Below are 21,585 nucleotides of genomic sequence, written 5' to 3' on the forward strand. Positions count from 1 at the left end.
AAATTAGAGCGTTACAACGACCATAGAAGTTGCGAAATGCTGACATTAAACGAGACTGTTGAAACCCCTGCATAATCAATTTCTTTGGCAGAAGGCTGCATCGATTTAAAAACTGATTATACGCAGAAAAAGCTGTTGCATATCAAATCAGTTGAGAGATATAAACACAATATGCAAGTGATAATGGAATATTGCTACATAAGAGTTGAAGACTGAGAAACTGAAATCATCCAGTTTGTCATACAGTTGAGTTGTTAGTTTGCCGTGTGGAAAATTATGGTCCCGGGACAAAGCAGAAGACTTCTGTTTGAAGATTAATAACGCGGCTGTTGAAACCATTGAACGTAATTTGGATGATCAAGCGAGAGGGATGTGGGAGTTTAGATCAAAGAACATTTTTGATATAACGAGTGAAATTTTTTAATGTCTTTTCTGACGCTGCTAAAGAAATATTTGGTATTATCTACCCACAACCCAAACATGCACAACATAATAAACCATTTTCAACTGCAAATGTAGATCAGCTAGGGAAAAATCCATTTAGCCGCATGAATTTATTCTAAGTACATGTATAAAACAAATAAAAATAATAAAAGAGAAAAAAAAAACACACCAAAAAAGCTCTTATAATAACGAGCAGAAATTATAAAAATATAATCGATGACTGTATCATAAAGACCGGTATAACGCGAAAATTAAGGAACTTGCACTCTGGTAACTTCAAAGATTATTGGAAAATACTTAATGCGAAAAGTGAAAACAATGCGTGCGCTGTAGAAAATAATGATATGTTTTAGTTTTTGAAAGGTATTAATGAATGCGACGACAGGGTGAATTGTACTGAGAGTTTAGCAGATACACGTACTGATAATAATAATAACTAGATGCGATCTCGTTGCGAGCAACGAGTGGGTCTTCCGTCGAATTATAGATGTGATGAGATAAGAATTTGACTGAGATTTTCGTTCATAAATAATGATAGAAATATATTGTCTAGACGTACAATTTATCTTCGGTAATATTTTACAAATATTGATCATTTAAGTGCTATAAATTAATGAAATCTCTGCCGCTCTCGGCCACTAATTAAAGGGGTCAGCTTTTTTTTCGACAAACTGAACAACTTTTGTTCTACATGTCTTATCAAAAGTTTCTCCAGAAAAAAGCTATTGATTGTGACACTAATCAAACTCTTCAGGCGAGCCATGAGGCCCGTTCGCCTTTTCCATGATGTTGTTCAAAAGATCTTGCAAAACTGAACAGCTTTTGTTCTAGATGTCTTATTAAAAGTTTCTCGATAAAAATGTTATAGACTGCAACAATAACCCAACTGTTCGTGTGAGCCATGAGACCCGCAGGCCTATTTCTTTAGATCGTTAGTTAACGCTTGCGAAACTGAACAACTTTTGTTCTACATGTCTTATCAAAAGTTTCTCCAGAAAAAAGCTATTAATTGTGGCACTAATCAAACTCTTCAGGCGAGCCATGAGGCCCGTTCGCCTTTTTCATGATGTTGTTCGAAAGATCTTGCAAAACTGAACAGCTTTTGTTCTAGATGTCTTATTAAAAGTTTCTTGACAAAATGTTATAAACTGCAACAATAACCCAACTGTTCATGTGAGCCATGAGACCCACAGGCCTATTTCTTAACATCGTTAGTTGATGCTTACGAAACTGAACAACTTTTGTTCTACATGTCTTGTCAAAAGTTTCTCGAGAAAAAAGTTATTAATGTTATTAATTGTGATACAAATTCGACTGTTCAGGCGAGCCATGACGCCCGGAGGCCTATTTTTTTTTATATCATTAGATATATCCTGCAACACTAAACAACTTTTATTCTACATGTCTTATCAGAAGTTTCGTGAAAAAAAGTTAATCATTGTAACAGAAATGCAATGGTTCAGGCGAGCCATGTGGCCCATGGGCCCATTTCTTGATATGTCACGAAAGATCTCAATAAACTGTACAGCGTTTGTTATATATGTCTAAACAAAATATTTACGAGTAAAAAGTTATGATTTAAAACGTGGAAAAAAATTGGGCACTTTTATAAACTCCATTTTCGACCCCTACTGAGCTTCCATACTAGGCACTGCCGGAAATTTTGAAAACCCAGGTGCACAGCTACAACATGTAGTCTAACATCACTGAAAATTTCAGCACTCTAGCTTATGTCGTTTTTGAGTTTTTGTCCGGACAAAAGGGTCATCTGAAAATCGATAAAAGGGGGATAACTTCCAACTGGAAGTGATTTTTTTTCAAAAATTGAAACTGCGGTACAAACTTCAAATGGCAACGCATCAACCCTGAAAATTTGAAGCAAATCGATCCAACCATCCGAGAAATCTTCTGCACAAAATCGGTAAGGAGAAAAAAAAAGAATAATAATAATAACTAGATGCGATCTCGTTGCGAGCAACGAGTGGGTCTTCCGTCCAATTTTAGATGCGATGAGATAACAATTTGACTGAGATTTTCGTTCATAAATAACGATACAAATATATTGTCTAAACGTACAATTTAGTTTTGGTAGTGTTTTACAAATATTGATCATTTAAGTGATATAAATTAAAGACTCTCTGCCCCTATCGGCCACTAATTAAAGAGGGGTCAGCCTTTTTTCGAGAAAAAAGTTAATAATGTTATTTACTGCGATACAAATTCGACTGATCAGGCGAGTCCTGTCGCCCGGAGGCCTAAATTTGATATCATTCTAGATATATCTCGCAAAACTGAACAAATTTTGTTCTACATGTCCTATGGAAATTTTGTTGAGAAAAAAGTTATTGATTGCGACATTTATCAGACTGTTACGGCGAGTCATAAGGCCCATGGGCCTTTTTCTTGATATCGTTTGAAAGATCTTGTAAAACTGAACAACTTTTGTTCTACATGTCTTATCAAAAGATTCTCGAGAAAAAAGTTAGTAATTGTGACACTAATCAAACTGTTCAGGCAAGCCATGAGGCCCGTTCGCCTTTTTCATGATGTTGTTCGAAAGACCTTGCAAAACTGAACAACTTTTGTTCTAGATGTCTTATTAAAATTTTCTTGACAAAAATGTTATAGATTGCAACAATAACCCAACTTTTCAGGTGAGCCATGAGACCCGCAGACCTATTTCTTAACATCGTTATTTAACACTTGCTAAACAGAACAACTTTTGTTCTAAATGTCTTGTCAAAAGTTTCTCGAGAAAAAAGTTATTAATGTTATTAATTGTGATATAAATTCGACTATTCAGGCGAGCCATGACGCCCGGATGCCTATTTTTGATATCATTAGATAGACCGTGCAAAACTGAACAACTTTTATTCTACATGTCTTATCAAAAGTTTCGTGAGAAAAAAGTTAATCATTGTAACAAAAATTCAATGGTTCAGGCGAGCCATGTGGCCCATGGGCCCATTTCTTGATATGTCACGAAAGATCTCAATAAACTGTACAACTTTTGTTATATATGTCTAAACAAAATATTTATGAGTAAAAAGTTATGATTTAAAACGTGGGAAAAAATTGGGCACTTTTATAAACTCCATTTTCGACCCCTACCGAGCTTCCATACTAGGCACTTCCGGAAATTTTGAAAACCCAGGTGCACAACTACAACATGTAGTCTAACATCACTGAAAATTTCAGCACTCTAGCTTATGTCGTTTCTGAGTTTTTGTCTGGACAAAATCGTCATCTGAAAATCGATAAAAGGGGAATAACTTCCAACATTGTAACGGCGGTACAAACTTCAAATGGCAACGCATCAACCCTGAAAATTTGAAGTAAATCGATTCAGCCATCTCCGAGAAATCTTCTGCACAAAATCGGTAAGGAGAAAAAAAAAGAATAATAATAATAAGAAAAGTGAAAAATCAACAATAGAATAATAGAAGGGTCTTCCGCTGAAGACGGAAGACCCTAATAAAAAAAGTGAAAAGTCAACAATAGAATAATAGAAGGGCCTTCCGCTGAAGACGGAAGACCCTAATGATGATTGGTTTTATATAGCGCTTTTTCTAGTTGCGCAAAGCGCTTTACAATGCATTATTATTTCGGCAGACCTTATATCAATTTAGAACTTTCTCAGCCTCCTAGCAAGCATACAGAGCAAGTTGCCGTTACAGGCGCTAGAACACTAACATTCTAACAATATATTTCACTGTCTATAGCTAGGTACCCCTTTTACACTTGGGTGGAGTGAGGAACTTTATGTAAAGTGCCTTTCCAAAGGACACAACATCGGCTCTGCCGTGACCAGGACTCGAACCCACGACATTTCGGTCGAGAGTCTTACGGCCTAACCACTAGGCCACTGACGCCACTGATATACATGTAACAGACGATTCCCTGAACTCCCCAGTCAGTGATGAAGAAATTAAAGAGACTGCTAAAAATCTTTAAAATATAAAGCAACGGGACACGATTTGGTAATTGGTGAACATCTTTCTTCGACAATTTCAGTATTATTACCAGTTTATAGAAAACTATTCAATTTGATTTACGACAGCGGTTTTGTACCAGTCGAATGAGTAATCGGAATTATCAAACCCATTTTTAAGAATAAGGGTGATATGAATCAGACAGAATACTATAGACCTATTGCATTGTTTATGTTCCTTGGTAAACTATTTAAGTGTATTTTGAGTAAGTCCTTATAGGCCTTAGAATCCGAAATCTATGTTATTAATGAAAGTCAAGCATGTATTCGAAAATTATTCTACTCTAGACCATATTATAACTCTGCAATTTTTATCGCATACTCTACTCAGTAGGAAGAAAAAAATACTGTGTGCTTTTGTAGATTTCAAGCAAGCGTTTGATAGAGTCTGGAGAAATGGTCTTTGATATGAGGTATAAGAAAATGGAATTCAGGGAAAATGTTATATGAAATATGTATAGAGGAATAAAATAAGTAAGATAAGTATGAACGGTATGTCAAAAGATTTTTTTCTGTTGTAATGTCGAAGTTCGCCAAGGTAAAAGTTTATCTCTCTTTCTACTTTCTATCTATATTAATGTCCTAGAATATTTTTTGATAGAAAAGATATTGTTGGTTTAAAGAGTATTAGTACTTTTATCGAAGATGAGTTGTTTTACACTGACGATACTGCTTCTGTAGACGAATTTCAAAAAGCATTAGATGAGTTTCATATGTCAGAAGTGGTGTTAATCAAATCTGGATTCTAAAAAATTCTAAAGAACTTTTAGTAAACTTGAAATCACAGAATTTTTCCCAAATCAATAGCATTAAAACCTATGACTTTTCAACACTATACACGACCATTCCTCACGATAAATTAAACACTATACTTTTTGACATCATAGACAGTTGCTTCTTCAACAAAACCGGAAATATTCATATCTAGTGATCAGTCATTCAAAAACTTGCTTCGTTAAACACTACTCTGATTCCACGCACAAGTACTCCGAAGTTGAAATAAAAAATATGCTAGAGTTCCTCATTGACAATATCTTCGTGGTCTTTGGTGATCAGGTCTTCCAACAGTCTGTTGGAATTCCCATGGGCACGAATTGTGCTCCTTTGTTTGCTGACCTGTTTTTATATTCATATGAAGCAGAATTTATTCAAAAACTTCTACGTGAGAAGAAAAAATATCTCGCTGTGACCTTCAATTCGACTTTTAGATATATCGATGACGTTTTGTCTATTAACAATGATAGCTTTCATTCATACGTCGATTTGATATATCCCTGTGAGCTCGAAATAAAGGACACCACAGAGTCGTCCACTTCTGCTTCATACTTAGATATTTTATTGAAAGTAGACATTAACGGCAAACTAACAACTCAACTGTATGACAAACGGGATGATTTCAGCTTCTCCATCGTCAACTTCCCACATTTATGTAGCAATATTCCATTATCATCTGCATATGGTGTTTATATATCTCAACTGATTCGATATGCACGAGCTTGTTCTGTGTATAGTCAGTTTTTAAATCGAGGTAAGCTACTGACAAACAATTGATGGTACAGGGATTTCAACAGTCTCGATTTAAGTCAGCATTTTGCAAATTCTATGGTCGTTATAACGATCTAGTTCGTCAATACAACCTCGCATTGGGTCAAATGCTGCCTGACGTGTTTCATACCGAATGTTGAGCCGTTCTTGGCACACTGATTTGACTGCCGATAACTCCGTTTACCTGATCAGGATATGGGGCTCACGGCGGGTGTGACCGGTCAACAGAGGATGCTTACTCCTCCTAGGCACCTGATCCCACCTCTGGTGTATCCAGGGGTCCGTTTGCCCAACTATCTATTTTGTATTGCTTGTAGGAGTTATGAGATTGATCACTGTTCGTTATCTTCACCTTGAATGTACTATTCTCAATTGTAATTGAATGCAAATGTTGAGAAAACAAATGTGTTACTGTTTTCAAAAAGCCCGAAGCCTTGAAATATTTTTATTACAAGAATGATGTTAATGAAAGTGTGAATGAATTTAAACATTTCGGTATCATATTTTCTAGAAGTGGATCTTTTTTGTAAAGCCAAAACATCTAGTAGACCAAGCACAGAAGGCAATGTACGGTGTTATCAGAAAAATAAAACAATTCAATTTACCATTAGAACAACAGTTTGATTTGTTTGATAAAGTAGTAATGTGAGTCCTACTTTATGGGTGTGAAGTTTAGGGGTACAAAAAATGGATATTAATGAAAAAGTACATTTAAGAGGTCGTCCAGGGAGATATCAGGCATTCGCTATGATATGGCTGACACATGCCATTCCCCAAAATCTTATTCATATCCAATAAAAATCAAGGTCATACGCCAATTTTATCGTATATAAAGTGAATTTCAAAAAAAAAAAATGTTAGGTATCAAAACTTGGGCTATTTCAAAAATCCGAGGATCCTATATAATTGGTAGAAAACGATAATTTTGTAAAGTTAAATGACATCCAATGCAATAAAATTTGTCCAGAAAGTATAGCCAATAGTTGATTCTGCAGGGGTTTCAACTGTCTCGATTGACGTCAGCATTTTGCAAATTCTATAGTCGTTATAACGATCTAGTTCGTCAATACAGCTTATCATTGGGTCATATACTGTCTGACGTGTTTCATACCGATTGTTAGACCGTTCTTGGCACACTGATTTTGACTACGAATAATTTCGTTTACCTGATCAAAATATAGGGCTCACGGTGGGTGTGACCGGTCGACAGGGGATGCTTACGCCTCATAGGCACCTGATCCCACCTCTGGTATATCCAGGAGTCTGTGTTTGCCCAACTCTTTATCTTGTATTGCTTATAGGAGGTAAGAGATAGAATACTGTTCGTTATCTTAACCTTTCATAAACGCCTTTTGTGCCATTTAAGGTTGTACTAGCTGTCAATAGAAAGGAGTTTTTTCTCCACTTTTTCAAAAGAAAGTTGTGAGGGAAAAGACCTGGATAATTATTTGTCGGCGCAAGTACTTTCCCATAAAAAAGACCCAGTTGCCTTTGTCTATTTACTTTTTTCCAAACAGCAGTGGGACAGAGACCCAAATCACTATGCACAAGCTATGTACAAGCCGATGACCGTAGTATGATATTACGATAATCAAAAATAGCAGCTGACCTCATCGTTAAGAATTTTATAATTACGATTTCAAACTACTGATTATTCATTTGCATCACTTTACGATAATTATCAAGTACCCAGTAGAGCATTATTCATGCTAGTCACTGTGCTTGTCTCCGAAGCAAGCTTATTTATCGATAAAACGACATCCAAGTTGTGTAGTATCGTTAATCAATCACTGTTCGTTATCTTCCCCTTTTCAAATTAATACAGCATAGCTTGATTTCCGTTCAACTTAGTCTCTGATATTTATCAGAAGTTGTTGAGTAGATAAATTTTCAAGAACCTTATCTCAATGTTTTTAGAAATAATTGAATTTGCGATTTCAGTCAACACAAAACCTAATCAGCATTTGTATACTCCTTCCTATCATTTCCATGCATGATTCGCTCCACCTCTTCCTTCACGTTAAAATGTGTCGCCCATCCCCCAAACCGTAAATACACCCCCTTACAATGTATCATATAGCACGTTCATTTTTAGATCTAAGATCATTTAAAACCCCTACATTGTATGTGTTCACTATTTCTAAATGTGGTGTAATACCCATCTATTTCAAATACTTTCTTGAACAATCGATAAACGTTGCATATACATGGATAACGCATTTAGAACTAAAAACAGAGTTTCAGGGACGCCTCCATACCCATGTAAAATGCCAGAAGAGCTTTACATTTCAATATCAATTACAAGGGATGTTAGATTGTGAGCATAATCGCTGTTCGTTGTCTTCACATTTCATCCATTTCATTTCCAATTTGATTTCAGAATTATATTCAATATCTGAACACCACTGTACATGTACCTGGATTAAAGAAGGGTTTTGTAGTTTTACGTGGGGAAATGCAGAAGTCCAGTAGAGAGACTTGATAATGGACCTCTGGTTTTTTTCATAACAGGAGAGGCTTTCTAAGTTGCTGGAATTTATAACCCTTTGTATATTTATACAATAAAATGTGTTCAAATCAAAATTCTTATAGCTTGAAAAGAACTTTTGGAGGGTATTTCAAGATGTATAAATGCAATTATGCATTTGATTTGCATATGTTATAAATTATTACGGCACCCCGATCACAAAGAGCAAATGTGATAAAAAAAGTTCATTATGATAAAGCCAAACCTGAAAATTTGGCTTGATATAAAGTAGCCCATTAAGAAGCTGGAAAACTATGACAAAATTTAAAACACTGATCTGTAATTACATTGGAAATTAGTCAGATGTGACAAACACATCTAGATTATTTAAGGAATGACTTTAATTCTGGGGCAAGTTATACAAGTATAACCTGGTTTGGGTCAGTTTACGCTTTATAATCCGCTGCAAGCGTAAACTGACCCAAACCAGGTTATACTCGTATAACTTGCCCCAGAATTAAGGTCATTCATTATAATTTCATGCAAGAGACAAATATTCCAACTTTCGTTTATCAAAATGTACATGAACTCGGAAAAATACAAGTCAACTCAGCCGCGCAATGATTCACTTAGCAACAACGACAAAACTTGTAGATGTGAAGGTCGCCATCTTTAATCTTAGTTCTACGGACCCTAGCCTACTTATCAAAGTATTGTATCGAAAGTGAAGTTTGTCATGATAGAAAATATGTGTAGACTATGCATGCAATGCGTATTTCGCTGCCCTTCAGAGATAGAGATCAACTTTAAAGTCGCTCATCTCGGACAGATTGAGAAAATGCGGGAAGTGCATTACTTAGGCCTACCCAGAATAAATCTTCAAATATCAGAAAATGGAATAATTTGCGGTTTTTAACTCGACCTGTGAAAACTTCTTCTACATGAAAACTTACCATTGCATGCAACGTTGTCGCAAATAGTAAATCCAACACAAGAAAATATGTATAAGCAAGTGTCAAATTGCGATCCACATGTCAATGTGACTGACGTCATGTGATAAAATGTGACGTATGGATTTTTGTTTGTTTTGTTGAAAGGCGGATCAAGCAATGAAACACCCCCACCCCTTTCCTCCAGTGAGAAATGTTTTTCAAAATGAACAGGGCAATCTTTACGTGGTAAATCATTAATTCGAATATAATATCTATTATTCGACCATCATACAGAGAAAGCTGTTTTACAACAGTGATTTGCGTTCAAGTAGATGCTACATTAGCGAGAATTGGTACATGTAGTGAATAAACTGTCAATTTCATTGCCTTTTAAATTCAAAATGGTGAAATAACATTTCAAAATATCTGTTTTAGTTAGACTTTTACAAATACTCACTGTACAGAATTAATCACACTTACATTCTATAGACTATAGGCACTTCTCTTTTGATTCACGTTAGTTTCCTTTTATTATTTATACACAACGTTGAACCACTATTTTTTTAAAAGTTGAAATTGTTCAATAATGCTCAATATGTAAGAAGGAATTAAAAAAATATATTTCTTGATATTCTGTTCATGTTGAATGATAAGAAAGCTTTATAGCTGTATGCGTCATTTACTGAAAGTTTAATTTCCTATTATTAATCCTTGATTGATCACATCTTAAAATACAAAACCAATTATTTCTACGAATTAAAGAGATGAAAATGTATTGTCGCAGCCAACTATTCCGAAACGATGTCCTTCATGCAAATACCATCAACAAGTAAGGGAATACCGTTAATCATAAACATGGGCAAAGAACACGGAAAAGCGTTGAACCTGACCAAAGATACCATACTTTCATTATAACTAGACAAGCCGGCTGTGGAAAGACAACTATGATCAAAACCTCTGGAGTATTTCATGGTTTGGTAATTTTTCATTGAAACCGGAAAGAACCATATGAAAGTGTTTCACATTTTAACTATATGCATGTATATAGTCATGGCTAACATTTGTGTTTCAAAAGGTGTGACTCTATATAAACAAAAAAAAAAAAAACAAAAAAAAAAAAACAAAAAAAAACAACTCATCTAGCCCCTCCCATGTGTTTAGATCCAAATCCAGTCATAAAACTGAATTGATATAATTTCTTGAGTAACTGATGAAAGCAATCTTTATGTTATGAGTTTAAACAAATATCATGCCATCAAGTAGCACTTGTGCATGCATCGAACCAATATACATGTGTACATGTTTCTTGTGTAAGTGCGCATAATTATGATACCAATAATAATGATTAAACACAACTATCCTCTTCAAATCCTCAACCCCAATAATCAAACATTGTTCTGTTTTGATCTAACCTTCAAGTATACATTTTGTCAACATCATTATGCTCCAAATCATATTCAAGAGTCTACAGTAATAAGATATTTGAATATGTTTGCAATAATTCTTTAAGGCATGGTGAATTTAAATTGTTCTTTAAAATCCAAATCTAAATGACCATTGACCATTTTTATTGGTATATTCTAACGCTCTGGAAAAAAAAACCCCGTATCATGCGAGTTAAATCCGTATTGGGCGAGTACTTTTATTTATTGTCGGGTTCGACTTGCAGCCTGACAAAATGAAGAAGCCATTTGGGCAGACGATTTCAACACAAATATACAAGAAAAGGCTAAAAGTTAATTCAGAGAATACACTTCGGTGTAATGCAAAAGCGGCTAAGATCCTTAGGGACTATCTGAAGGAACAAAATGAAGAATATGAGGCATATGATGCAGTCGGTCTGTCGGAAGTTCTGGGTCATTTTTACTGTGACGCACGAAAACCGGATGGATAGAAGTATAAAACATCGTCCTTCGAGAATACCAGGCATTCTCTAAACATATATTTACGATCCCCACCCTTTAACCAGCCGTTTGCCATCATTAAGGACCCGGGGTTTGCAGATGCCAACCAAAACTTCAAAACTGTGATGGCAGAATTGAAACGAGATGGTCTTTGCACTGTTACCCACTATGCTGTCATTTCGGAGCCAGATCGGCAAAAGCTATACACATCCATTCATCTTAGTCCAACGACACCATGTGGTCTCCTGAATAAAGTTCAGTTTGATATTTGGCTGTATTTCTTCTGGTAGGTGTATACTTTTACTTTAAAAAAAAAACCTGTAGATTTACACATGTACACAGACACAAATTTTTAATATAGTAATTACACGTGTATTTCTGATTACCAAACAAGAAACGACTAAAAGACGAGTTTTAAAATGAAAGTTTTATGTAATTTTGCAGAAGAGGATGTAAAAATATGCATACCATGATAAAGCAGACATTTTTGTAAAGTGGGATCCAAAGTCGGGCCAGATGTTGGTGACTAAATGGATGGACGAGATGACGAAAAATCATAGGGCGAACGACAAAGAAAACATAACTCCTATTATGCCCCAGATACCAGGTTTGTCATCTTCATAGATTCATTGAAGGTGTATTATCGCTAATGTGAAACTAAATGATACAATAATATTCTTTTACACATTAAAATATTTAAAAATTATCAAGAAATGGAATGTTCATACATGAGAGTAGGTATTATTTTGTGAATAGAATAAGATTAATCAAGTGTGAAATTTGATTTTCAGTTTTAAAATTAATATTGTTTCTTCAGACTCTGCATATTGTCCAGTATCAAGCTACGCGCTCTACATCAGTAAATCGAATCCTGATCTTCATCGGCTCTGGCAGCGCCCTCTGTCAACATTCTCAGAAAAAGATGATGTTTGGTACGCAAATGTACCTGTGGGACAGAAAGAGCTCGGAGCATTCATATCAGAACTGCGCAAATCTTACGAATTAAGTCAAGTATACACTAATCACTCGATACGAGCTACTGGGGCTACAGTTCTGTCAAAGGGGATGTTTGTCCCTGCTCAAATTATGGCAAATAACAGGCCACAAATCTGTACAATCCCTTAGTGTATATCAACATGTTGATGATGAGGAAAAATTCAAATGGGTAAAACCTTGAGTAAATCATTAGTGCCAAAACTAAAAACTCAGATGGCTCTACCTCCATGTGATGTAGGTCGCCCAGCCATTAAGTCGTATTCATCCCTGAAACAGTTACCAGTAGCTACCACAAGTGCAGCAGCTGATTTAGTTGGTGTCGATATCGTAGATCTCCTTGACGATTTTGGCAGCACAAACATGTCCAACACAACCACCATGCAAGCAAGCCAAACAAATCCAACCATTTTCAACAACTGTACCTTTACAATAAATTTTAAGATTTAAACTTGATTACCATAGTAACAATGTGATCAGCGGTTCCTACACAGACCATTCTCTTGTTTACCATGTTATTGTTACTTTTTTCAAAAAACTTTTACACTTGAATTTCCTTATCAAAATATTAAAAATAATTCAGAACAGTTGTTTTCAATATCCATATACAAAAGGAAAGATATTTGACTAAGTTGTATGATATAGACCCCCACATCTACAGTTAGAGGTCATTGACGTGATAAATTCGTTACACAGTTAGTTAGTGACTTGATGCGTCGCCTCGCCCGATACGGGTTTTATTTTCACAGCATGTATTTTTTTCGTATTAGGTCACTATCTAACTGTGTAACTAATGATATCACTTTTACGCGCTCGTATACAAGCGTTTCACGAAACATATCGTAGTCATAACACTTACGATTACGATTTACGTCTGATTTTTAGAACTGATTTCTCTATGGAGGTAGATTTAAAATTAATCATACCATGGAAAAAAATATACATTCATTATTTCCTCATTGTTTTAACATAAGTATCCTTATCGTCTGCAGTAACTCATGCATGTTGTCAACAAAAATGATGGAAAGTTTGAACCCGACCTCTAGTGTAACGTAAAGAAAATTCCATGAATGTTAATACAATTGATAGAATGATTTTTATTGACTTTCATGTAACTCATTTAAAATTGAATATATATATATATATATATATATATATATATATATATATATATATATATAAGCACGAAAACTCGACAACACTCTACTTTCTTAAAGTGTCGGATACAAGACTAATAAAAATATGAAAGCACTGGAAAGGCTATGACACTGCTGGCTATTTAAACCTATATATATATATATATATATATATATATATATATATATATATATATGTGTGTGTGTGTGTGTGTGTGTGTGTGTGTGTGTGTGTGGGTTTAAATAAAATATTAAATAAAATATGACAACACGTTGTAAAACGTAAGCGTTTTCATTTTAAAAAAATCTTCAGACGTTTTACATTATGAAAACAAATTATGTTGTTATGACTATAAGAATATAATGACGTCACAATACAGAGGGAGTCATTTGGAGCGTATTATTGTGACGTAATACAAAGAATTTACAATAGGCAATTAAGCGAATAACCGATGAAATATGTTTTATTTTTCTCTCCTTTCCACTAAATTGTTCGTGAAAGTTTGTATAAAGTTTGTTTACACTGAGGCAATTTTTCACATTTGGATCCTTACTTATCTGTCCTCGTATCTACTATTAGATCCGACACTTTGGAAGACAAATGAAGATAACAAACAGTGCTCAATCTCATAGCTCGTAAACTCGTATAAGCAATAGAAAATGGATAGTTGGGCGGACCCCTTGACACACCAGAAGTGGGATCAGGTGCCTTGGAGGATTAAGCATTTCCTGTCGTACTGTAAGCCCAATAAGGTACATAAACGGCGTTATCCGTAGTCAAAATCAGTGTGCAAAGGACGGCTTAACAATCGGTATTAAATACGTTGACCCAATGATACGTTATATTGGCAAACCAGATCATTATAACGACTATATAATTTACAGAAATGTTAACTTTAAACGAGACTGTTGAAACCCCATTATCATCAAATTCTTTGTAAGTAGCTTGCCTCGATTTAAAAGCTGACCATACACAGAACAAGCTCTTGTGTATCGAATGAATTGAGAGATATAAATACCATATACAGGTGATAATGGAATATTGCTACATAAATATGGGAAGACGACGGTGGAGAAGCTGTATTCATCCCTTTTGTCAAAAATTTGCCGTTAATATCTACTTTCAACAAATTATCTACGTATGAAACAGACGTAAACGAGTTTGTGGTGTCTATTATTTCGAGCTCACAGGGATGTATGGAATCGACATGGATGTTGAGTTTTGTTGAATTTTTGTGATTTTTAAGAATGACTTTAATTCTGGAGCAAGTGATACGAGTATAACCTATTTTTGGTCAGTTTACGTTTTTTTTATAATCCGCTTCACGCATTATAAAGCATAAACTGACCCAAACCAGGTTATACTCGTATAACTTGCCCAGAATTAAAGTAATTCCTTATAATTTAATGCAGGAGACATAGATACTAACCTTCGTTTATCGAAATGTACATAAACTCGGAAAATTACAAGTCAACTGAGCCGCGCAATGATTCACTTAGCAACAACGACGATTTATTGATTGATTGATGTTTTCCGCCACACTCAACAATTTTTTAGTTATCTGGTGGCGCCCAGTTTTATTGGTGGAAGAGAGAACCCAGATATAATGTACCTGGGAAGAGACCACCGACCTTCCGCAAGTAAACTGGGAAACAACGACGAAGTGTCTACATGTAGCTATAGAAGGTCGCCATCTTAACTCGTTGTCAATTTGTCTTAGTTCAACAGAGCCTTGCCTATTTATTAAATTATTGTATCGAAGGTGAAGTTTGTCACGACAGAAAATATGTGTAGACTATGCATGCAATGCGTATTTCGCTGCCCTTTAGAGATCGACGTTGAAGTCGCTCATCTCCGACGGATTGAGAAAATACCGGAAATTACCGCATTATTTAGGCTTAGATCTACCCAAAGTAAGTCTTCAAATGTCAGAAACTGCAATAATTTGTGGCTTTTAACTCTATGAAAAATTCTACTACATGAAAACTTACCTTTGCATGCAAAGTTGTCAATAATAGTAAATCCAACACAAGAAAATATGTAAGCAAGTAACAAATCGCGATCCACATGTGAATGTGATTGACGTCATGTGGTAAAACGTAACGTATGATTTTTTTTGTTTGCTTTGTTGAAAGGCGGATCAACGATGAAATACCCTTTCCCCAGTGAGAAATGTATTTGAAAATGCACAGGACAATTCTTACTTGGTTAATCCTTCATTCGAATATAATATCTTTGTTTTAATCTATTTTAAAAGTATTCGATCATCATACAGAGAAAGATGATTTACAACAGTGATTAGCGTACAAGTAGATGCTAATTGACAACGAGAAAACAGTATGTGTATCAAACCGACGTATCTTAATGTACACGTTGACTTTCTATTCCATAGAAGGCTGAAAACAGTGCTGCGATGTAAATTTAGAGAGAGAAAAAATTAGTTCCGGTTTCTGGTTGTCAAGGGGGTGTGTCCACATACCAAACCAGGTTATACAAAAATAACGTTCGTTCCTCAATTGGAATTTGACAAATCAGAGACAAGGATACAATAAGAATTAAATTATTTGTATATATACATCCAGGGTTTTCCGTGTCATTGATCCTTTTAGTGTTTGGAATAATTTTTGCATTTGACCTTGTGTATTCATTTTGTGGATCCGACACTTAAAAGCATCGCGTGTTGTTGGAACTTAAACCTTTTCACAGCAACATAATCTAAAGAAGATACTGAATGGGGTGGGTGATATTTTTGCACTGAAGATTTTCCTAAAAAGTTGCACACGATCTAATCATTACTTTTAAAGAATTGAATCTGAAAAATTCTGATGACAAACCGTAACAAAACATAAAGAGAAAATACGTGTGCGAAACTTTTTCTACTACCAAGCATATTAAATCTACCATGTTTAATATCGATGCCAAATAGTCATGGTAACTGGTGTTTAGGTTTGTTCACAACCTTGATATTTTATTCTGGTGCCTAGCGAAGCCCAGGATAATATCTAACATGGGTTAAACCATAGGTAACCAAGAGGCCAGAACTAGGAGAGAAAGTCATTGGACCTTAAAATCAAAAGGTACTGTAGAATCATTTAAATTCGTGGGGACCAATTTTCGTGGATTGCTGATTTTTTACGGGGACGTAAATTCGTGCATTTATATATTTGTAAGAAAGATAACTCTGGAATGTCTTTATTCGTTGAGGATGTCAAGTCGTGGATGAGGGGTACCCACGAATTCCACGAAAATTGAATCACCACGAATTCTAATGATTGCACAGTATCTTGTCATCCTAGTAATAATGGAAGAATAAAGAACGCCCACTGCTATGAGTGGAAATTTGCTTCACCTTCTGCTGAGATTATGTTTCAACAGTAGTGAAAAATTTCAACAAAAATAACCTTGATAGCTATCATTCTAATTCTTTTCAAAATCGGGTATGAAACATCTTTCTCTAACCCGGTGCTCTACCAACAAACGGTGATCGATCCTGTCTTGATTGCTACATCGTTCTATCCTAAAATTATCTTCACCCTGAAATACACACGACCAAGATTATTTTACCCCTGGAAGTCCTGGGGTAGTCAAAGACACCAACTTATGTAACATGAAGAAAAAATGCAGTGGACCAAACTGGGATTCGAACCCGGGCCTCCTGAACCTCTAGTCAGGTGCTCTACCAACTGATGTATCTAGTCAACGGCGATCGAAACTTTCAGATTGCTACATCTGAAATGTCTTTCATCAGTATGTGTACTTTTGGGACATTTGTGTTGTAAGATCACATCTTGGTGGGTTTTTTTCATACAAAACACTAATTAATAGAACTTATCATATACATCATACATCCCTGTTTGCCCAACTCCCTGTTTTGTATTTCTTATAGAAGTTATCAGATTGAACATTGTTCGTAATATTGTTTATATATGAGCACGAAAACCTAACAACACCATATTTTCTTAAAGTGTCGGATTTCAGAAGGTACAAGACCTGAAAAGAAATATCGATGACGTTTTGTATATTAACAATAATAGCTTTCATTCATATGTCGATTTGATATATCCCTGTGAGCTCGAAATAAAGGACACCACAGAGTCGTCCACTTCTGCTTCATACTTAGATATTTTATTGAAAGTAGACATTAACGGCAAACTAACAACTCAACTGTATGACAAACGGGATGATTTCAGCTTCTCCATCGTCAACTTCCCACATTTATTTAGCAATATTCCATTATCACCTGCATATGGTGTTTATATATCTCAACTGATTCGATATGCAAGAGCTTGTTCTGGGTATAGTCAGTTTTTAAATCGAGGTAAGCTACTGACAAACAAGTTGATGGTACAGGGATTTCAACAGTCTCGATTGAAGTCAGCATTTCGCAAATTCTATGGTCGTTATAACGATATAGTTCGTCAATACAACCTCGCATTGGGTCAAATGCTGTCTGACGTGTTTCATACCGATTGTTAAGCCGTTCTTGGCACACGGATTTTGACTGCGGATAACTCCGTTTACCTGATCAGGATATGGGGCTCACGGCGGGTGTGACCGGTCAACAGGGGATGCTTACTCCTCCTAGGCACATGATCCCACCTCTGGTGTGTCCAGGGGTCCGTGTTTGCCCAACTATCTATTTTGTATTGCTTGTAGGAATTATGAGATTGATCACTGTTCGTTATCTTCACCTTGCATAAATACACTGAGAAGGCCACGACACTGTTGATTATTTAAACCTCAAATTATCAACGCAACCCGCGTCTTTATTTAGAGACATATATTACATCAACAAATATCACACAAAAAAACGACAAATATTAATAATCTACATTGTTAAGAAGAATGATACACTGTTGTATGGAATTGAGAAGAATGGTTTCGTTGTAAACGTGTTTACAGACAATGGTGTAGAGAGTTTGTACCATGGTCGTGTGAGAAAAAATATAATTATTTTTCAAAATTATAGAACAACTTTATTTCCAAGACAATTTGATTGTGAAATGAAATGGTGGGGAGACAATGAGTTGGAGTGATTAAGTTTTAAAAGATAGTTGGTCGTCCGTGCGCAGTTGTGTTAAGTAGGACCATAGAAATATGTCAGGGAAAAAGCGTTAATAAATAGATCAATTTGTAACAAATTCTGTAAATACAACCCTTTTATACAAAAACAATATGTATATATCATTAAGTGCATATTGACCTCTTATACAGTTTTCACCAGACCGACAGTCTCTACATCAACTCTGTATCACGTGATCCAAAAACAAGATAAAAACGTATCGTGTATGTATAAATCGTTGAATTGGCACAATATCCAGATATCAATGCAAGTTGAAGTTAATATAACTTCAAAGCATATTAATTTCTTAATTTGAAAAGTGCTGAGAGCAAGTTTATTCTGACTTGTAACATGTCTGATTTTTGCATTGAATATGCAAGATGCAGCGATTTTTGCACATACGAAGTTGAATCTAGCCTGAAAAAACATATTTTCTGTTGAAGTCAGAACTTGCTCCCCTAACTTTCCTTTGGCACTGAAGTTCACATGTCTCATAAATCAAACATCTTTCACTTAAAAACCTCGGGGTGTCGTGCCAATGATGAAATTTTTATGTACAGAAACCCTGTTTATGCAAATGAGTCCATTGTGAAAGTAACTATACGTGTAGATTAGGGGCGATATCAAGATCACAATATAATATGGATATTACTTTAGCATGTATGCTATATAAAGAAGAAATTGAAACTTTTTCAATATCAAAGAGAATTAATATAACCCATTTGACAGAAACTTTTACGCGATTGCAGTTTACTGTTTGACAGCGGTGGTAAATAACGAAACAATATTTTGACATTTCCAACAACAAAAGGACTGTAGATATGTACGTCAATACCTTCGTCATGACGTAATTTTCATTGTGACGTCGTGCAATATGCCAGTGCGGTAAAGTATATTTATGTACAGCACTGGCATTAAAAATCTTATGAGGAAAGCCTTAACTCAACCGCGTGTCATTGTGGATTCGGATGTGGCAAACAGTGCCGAAACAGAAAAAAATCAAAAAAGGCAATTAATAAACAAATGAATCTCGCATCAAAATCAACAATCCAAAACTTGAATGGGGGAGAAGTCGAAGGAAAAGATACTGTATAAGTTTTCAAGTTATTATTGGTTCGACCGCTCACACTGCCGTAAGCCCTATATATTGATCAGACAAACGAAGTTATCCGTAAGCAGAATCAGAGTGTAAAAATGGCTTAACAATAAGCATGAAACACATCAGACAGCATTTAATTGATGATAGGCTTTCTTGACAAACTATATCGTTTTAACAAGAATGAAAGGCGAAGATAACGAGCAGTGATCAATCTCATAACTCCTATAAGCAATACAAAATAGAGAGTTGGGCAAATACGGACCCCTGGATATACCAGAGATGGGATCAGGTACCTAGAAGGAGTAAGCATCCCCTGTCAACCTGTCAAACCCGCCGTGAGCCCTATATCTTGATCAGGTCAACGGAATTACCCGTAGTCAAAGTCAGTGTGCAAAGAACAGCCTAACAATCGGCATGAAACACGTCAGACACCATTTGACCCAATACAATTTGCAAACGGCTTACTTAAAACGTCACTGTTAGAACCTTCATAACATCGACGTGTTTGCCAGTAACCCTTCTACGATTTAAAAACTAGTCATAAGCAGATCAGATTTGAATTAACCCAATGTTAGAAAATGTTCACGAAAATTTCAGCTTTTATGACGTAGTGTTTCTTGTTATGAGTTTTGAAAATTACCCCTATTATGATCGATTTTACGCTTGGGCCATTATTTGAAGATTAATCAGCACTATGTAAAAAAAGCTTGCATTCAAATTTTGCCTTTTCAAGTCCTGTGATTCTTGAAAATATTTTTTTTTAAATGATCCCTCCCTATTTTCCCTTTTCTTGATTATTTGCCTTTCAATAAGCTTGACTCTTCTTTTATACTCTCCTTTAATGGGATAATAATGGTCATTTTGTTTAAATCATTGAGGATGAGTCCAAATGAGTCATACAGATAATGACATGCATTTTCGTCACTGGTTTTCAAATTGAAAACGATTATAATAATCAGTTTATGTCCTCTGAATTTTTTCCTGTTTTCTGGGCAAGCAATCTATCTATTACACAACTATTTTGACTTGTGACATACGTGTAGTCATCCCAATGTTGAAAAATATAATTCATATATCTTTTAATCATAATAAAAAATAATAAAATCATGGGGTAATATAAAAATAATCACTAAATTGAGTACTACTGTCTCTTTAAGTTTGATTGAAATTGGCCCAGTGGTTTTGGAAAAGCAGATGGAAATTTAAAAATATTATCGAAAGACAGGCAGACTTATACACAGACATACAAAGAAAATGCTATCAGAAATAAAAACTCTCTTGAGTTTTCAGTTCGGGTTAGGTAAGAAAAAAGTTATCAAATTCCCCAAAAGAAACTGAAGTATACTAACCTTTAGAGGATATTGTAATTTCCTTCCCACCTATCGTGATCTTGTATACTTTCAATTTCGAAAGTTGCTTGAGACTGCTGTACATGTTTTCCTCTGCAAGCTTCATCGCTATTTCTGTCTTCATTAAAAGAATAATAATAAAGCTTTGATGAGGACCCAGACCATTCACTTTGATAAACTTTTCATGACATCCGGTCATGGCGGCCACTGTGGATATAAGGCGTCTGATGTCCTTCTTGCTGAAGCTTTTCACATTACCATCAATATATACCTGCACATGAGTGTATCCATTTGCTAAATACGCAAATATAAAAAACAAAGATAAACGACAAAAAAGGTTACAACCCATACGAGCAGAAATATACCAGCCAAATACAGGAAATAGATACAGCAACCACGTAATTCAAATGTTGAACATCACGATCCTGAAAATATATACCTGGTGTACTTTCTTCATAAAAACAAAGTGCCCGTTTCCTATTTCTCGCATAGTCGACACACATGTTATCCAGATCTTCACGTCCAATTTTTCTCATAAGAAACTGTATCATGATTACGTTATCTTTGTGAGCGATTTTTTTCTGAAGGAGAATGTGAAAGACATCATCCATGGTGGTCACATTTTGATGGGAATCATGCAAATCAGCAACATCTAGTAAGAT

At 35.3% G+C, this 21,585-nt stretch overlaps 2 protein-coding genes across 2 annotated transcripts in view; both read right to left on the reverse strand.

Annotated features, from left to right (window-relative positions):
* Nucleotides 1–21,585, reverse strand: part of LOC125674783 (uncharacterized) — a 176,172-nt gene that overhangs the window by 90,067 nt on the left and 64,520 nt on the right. The window lies entirely within an intron of this gene.
* The window catches only part of LOC130053634 (titin-like), a 61,971-nt gene continuing 61,304 nt past the window's right edge, over nt 20,919–21,585 (reverse strand). The window contains exons 9-10 of the mRNA XM_056160999.1: nt 21,363–21,575; nt 20,919–21,217 (exon numbers count right to left, since the gene is read on the reverse strand). Coding sequence (XP_056016974.1) covers nt 20,919–21,217; nt 21,363–21,575 — 512 coding nt within the window. The remainder of the gene's footprint in view (nt 21,218–21,362; nt 21,576–21,585) is intronic.

The sequence above is a fragment of the Ostrea edulis genome, chromosome 3 (assembly GCF_947568905.1).
Source record: "Ostrea edulis chromosome 3, xbOstEdul1.1, whole genome shotgun sequence".
Taxonomy (NCBI): domain Eukaryota; kingdom Metazoa; phylum Mollusca; class Bivalvia; order Ostreida; family Ostreidae; genus Ostrea; species Ostrea edulis.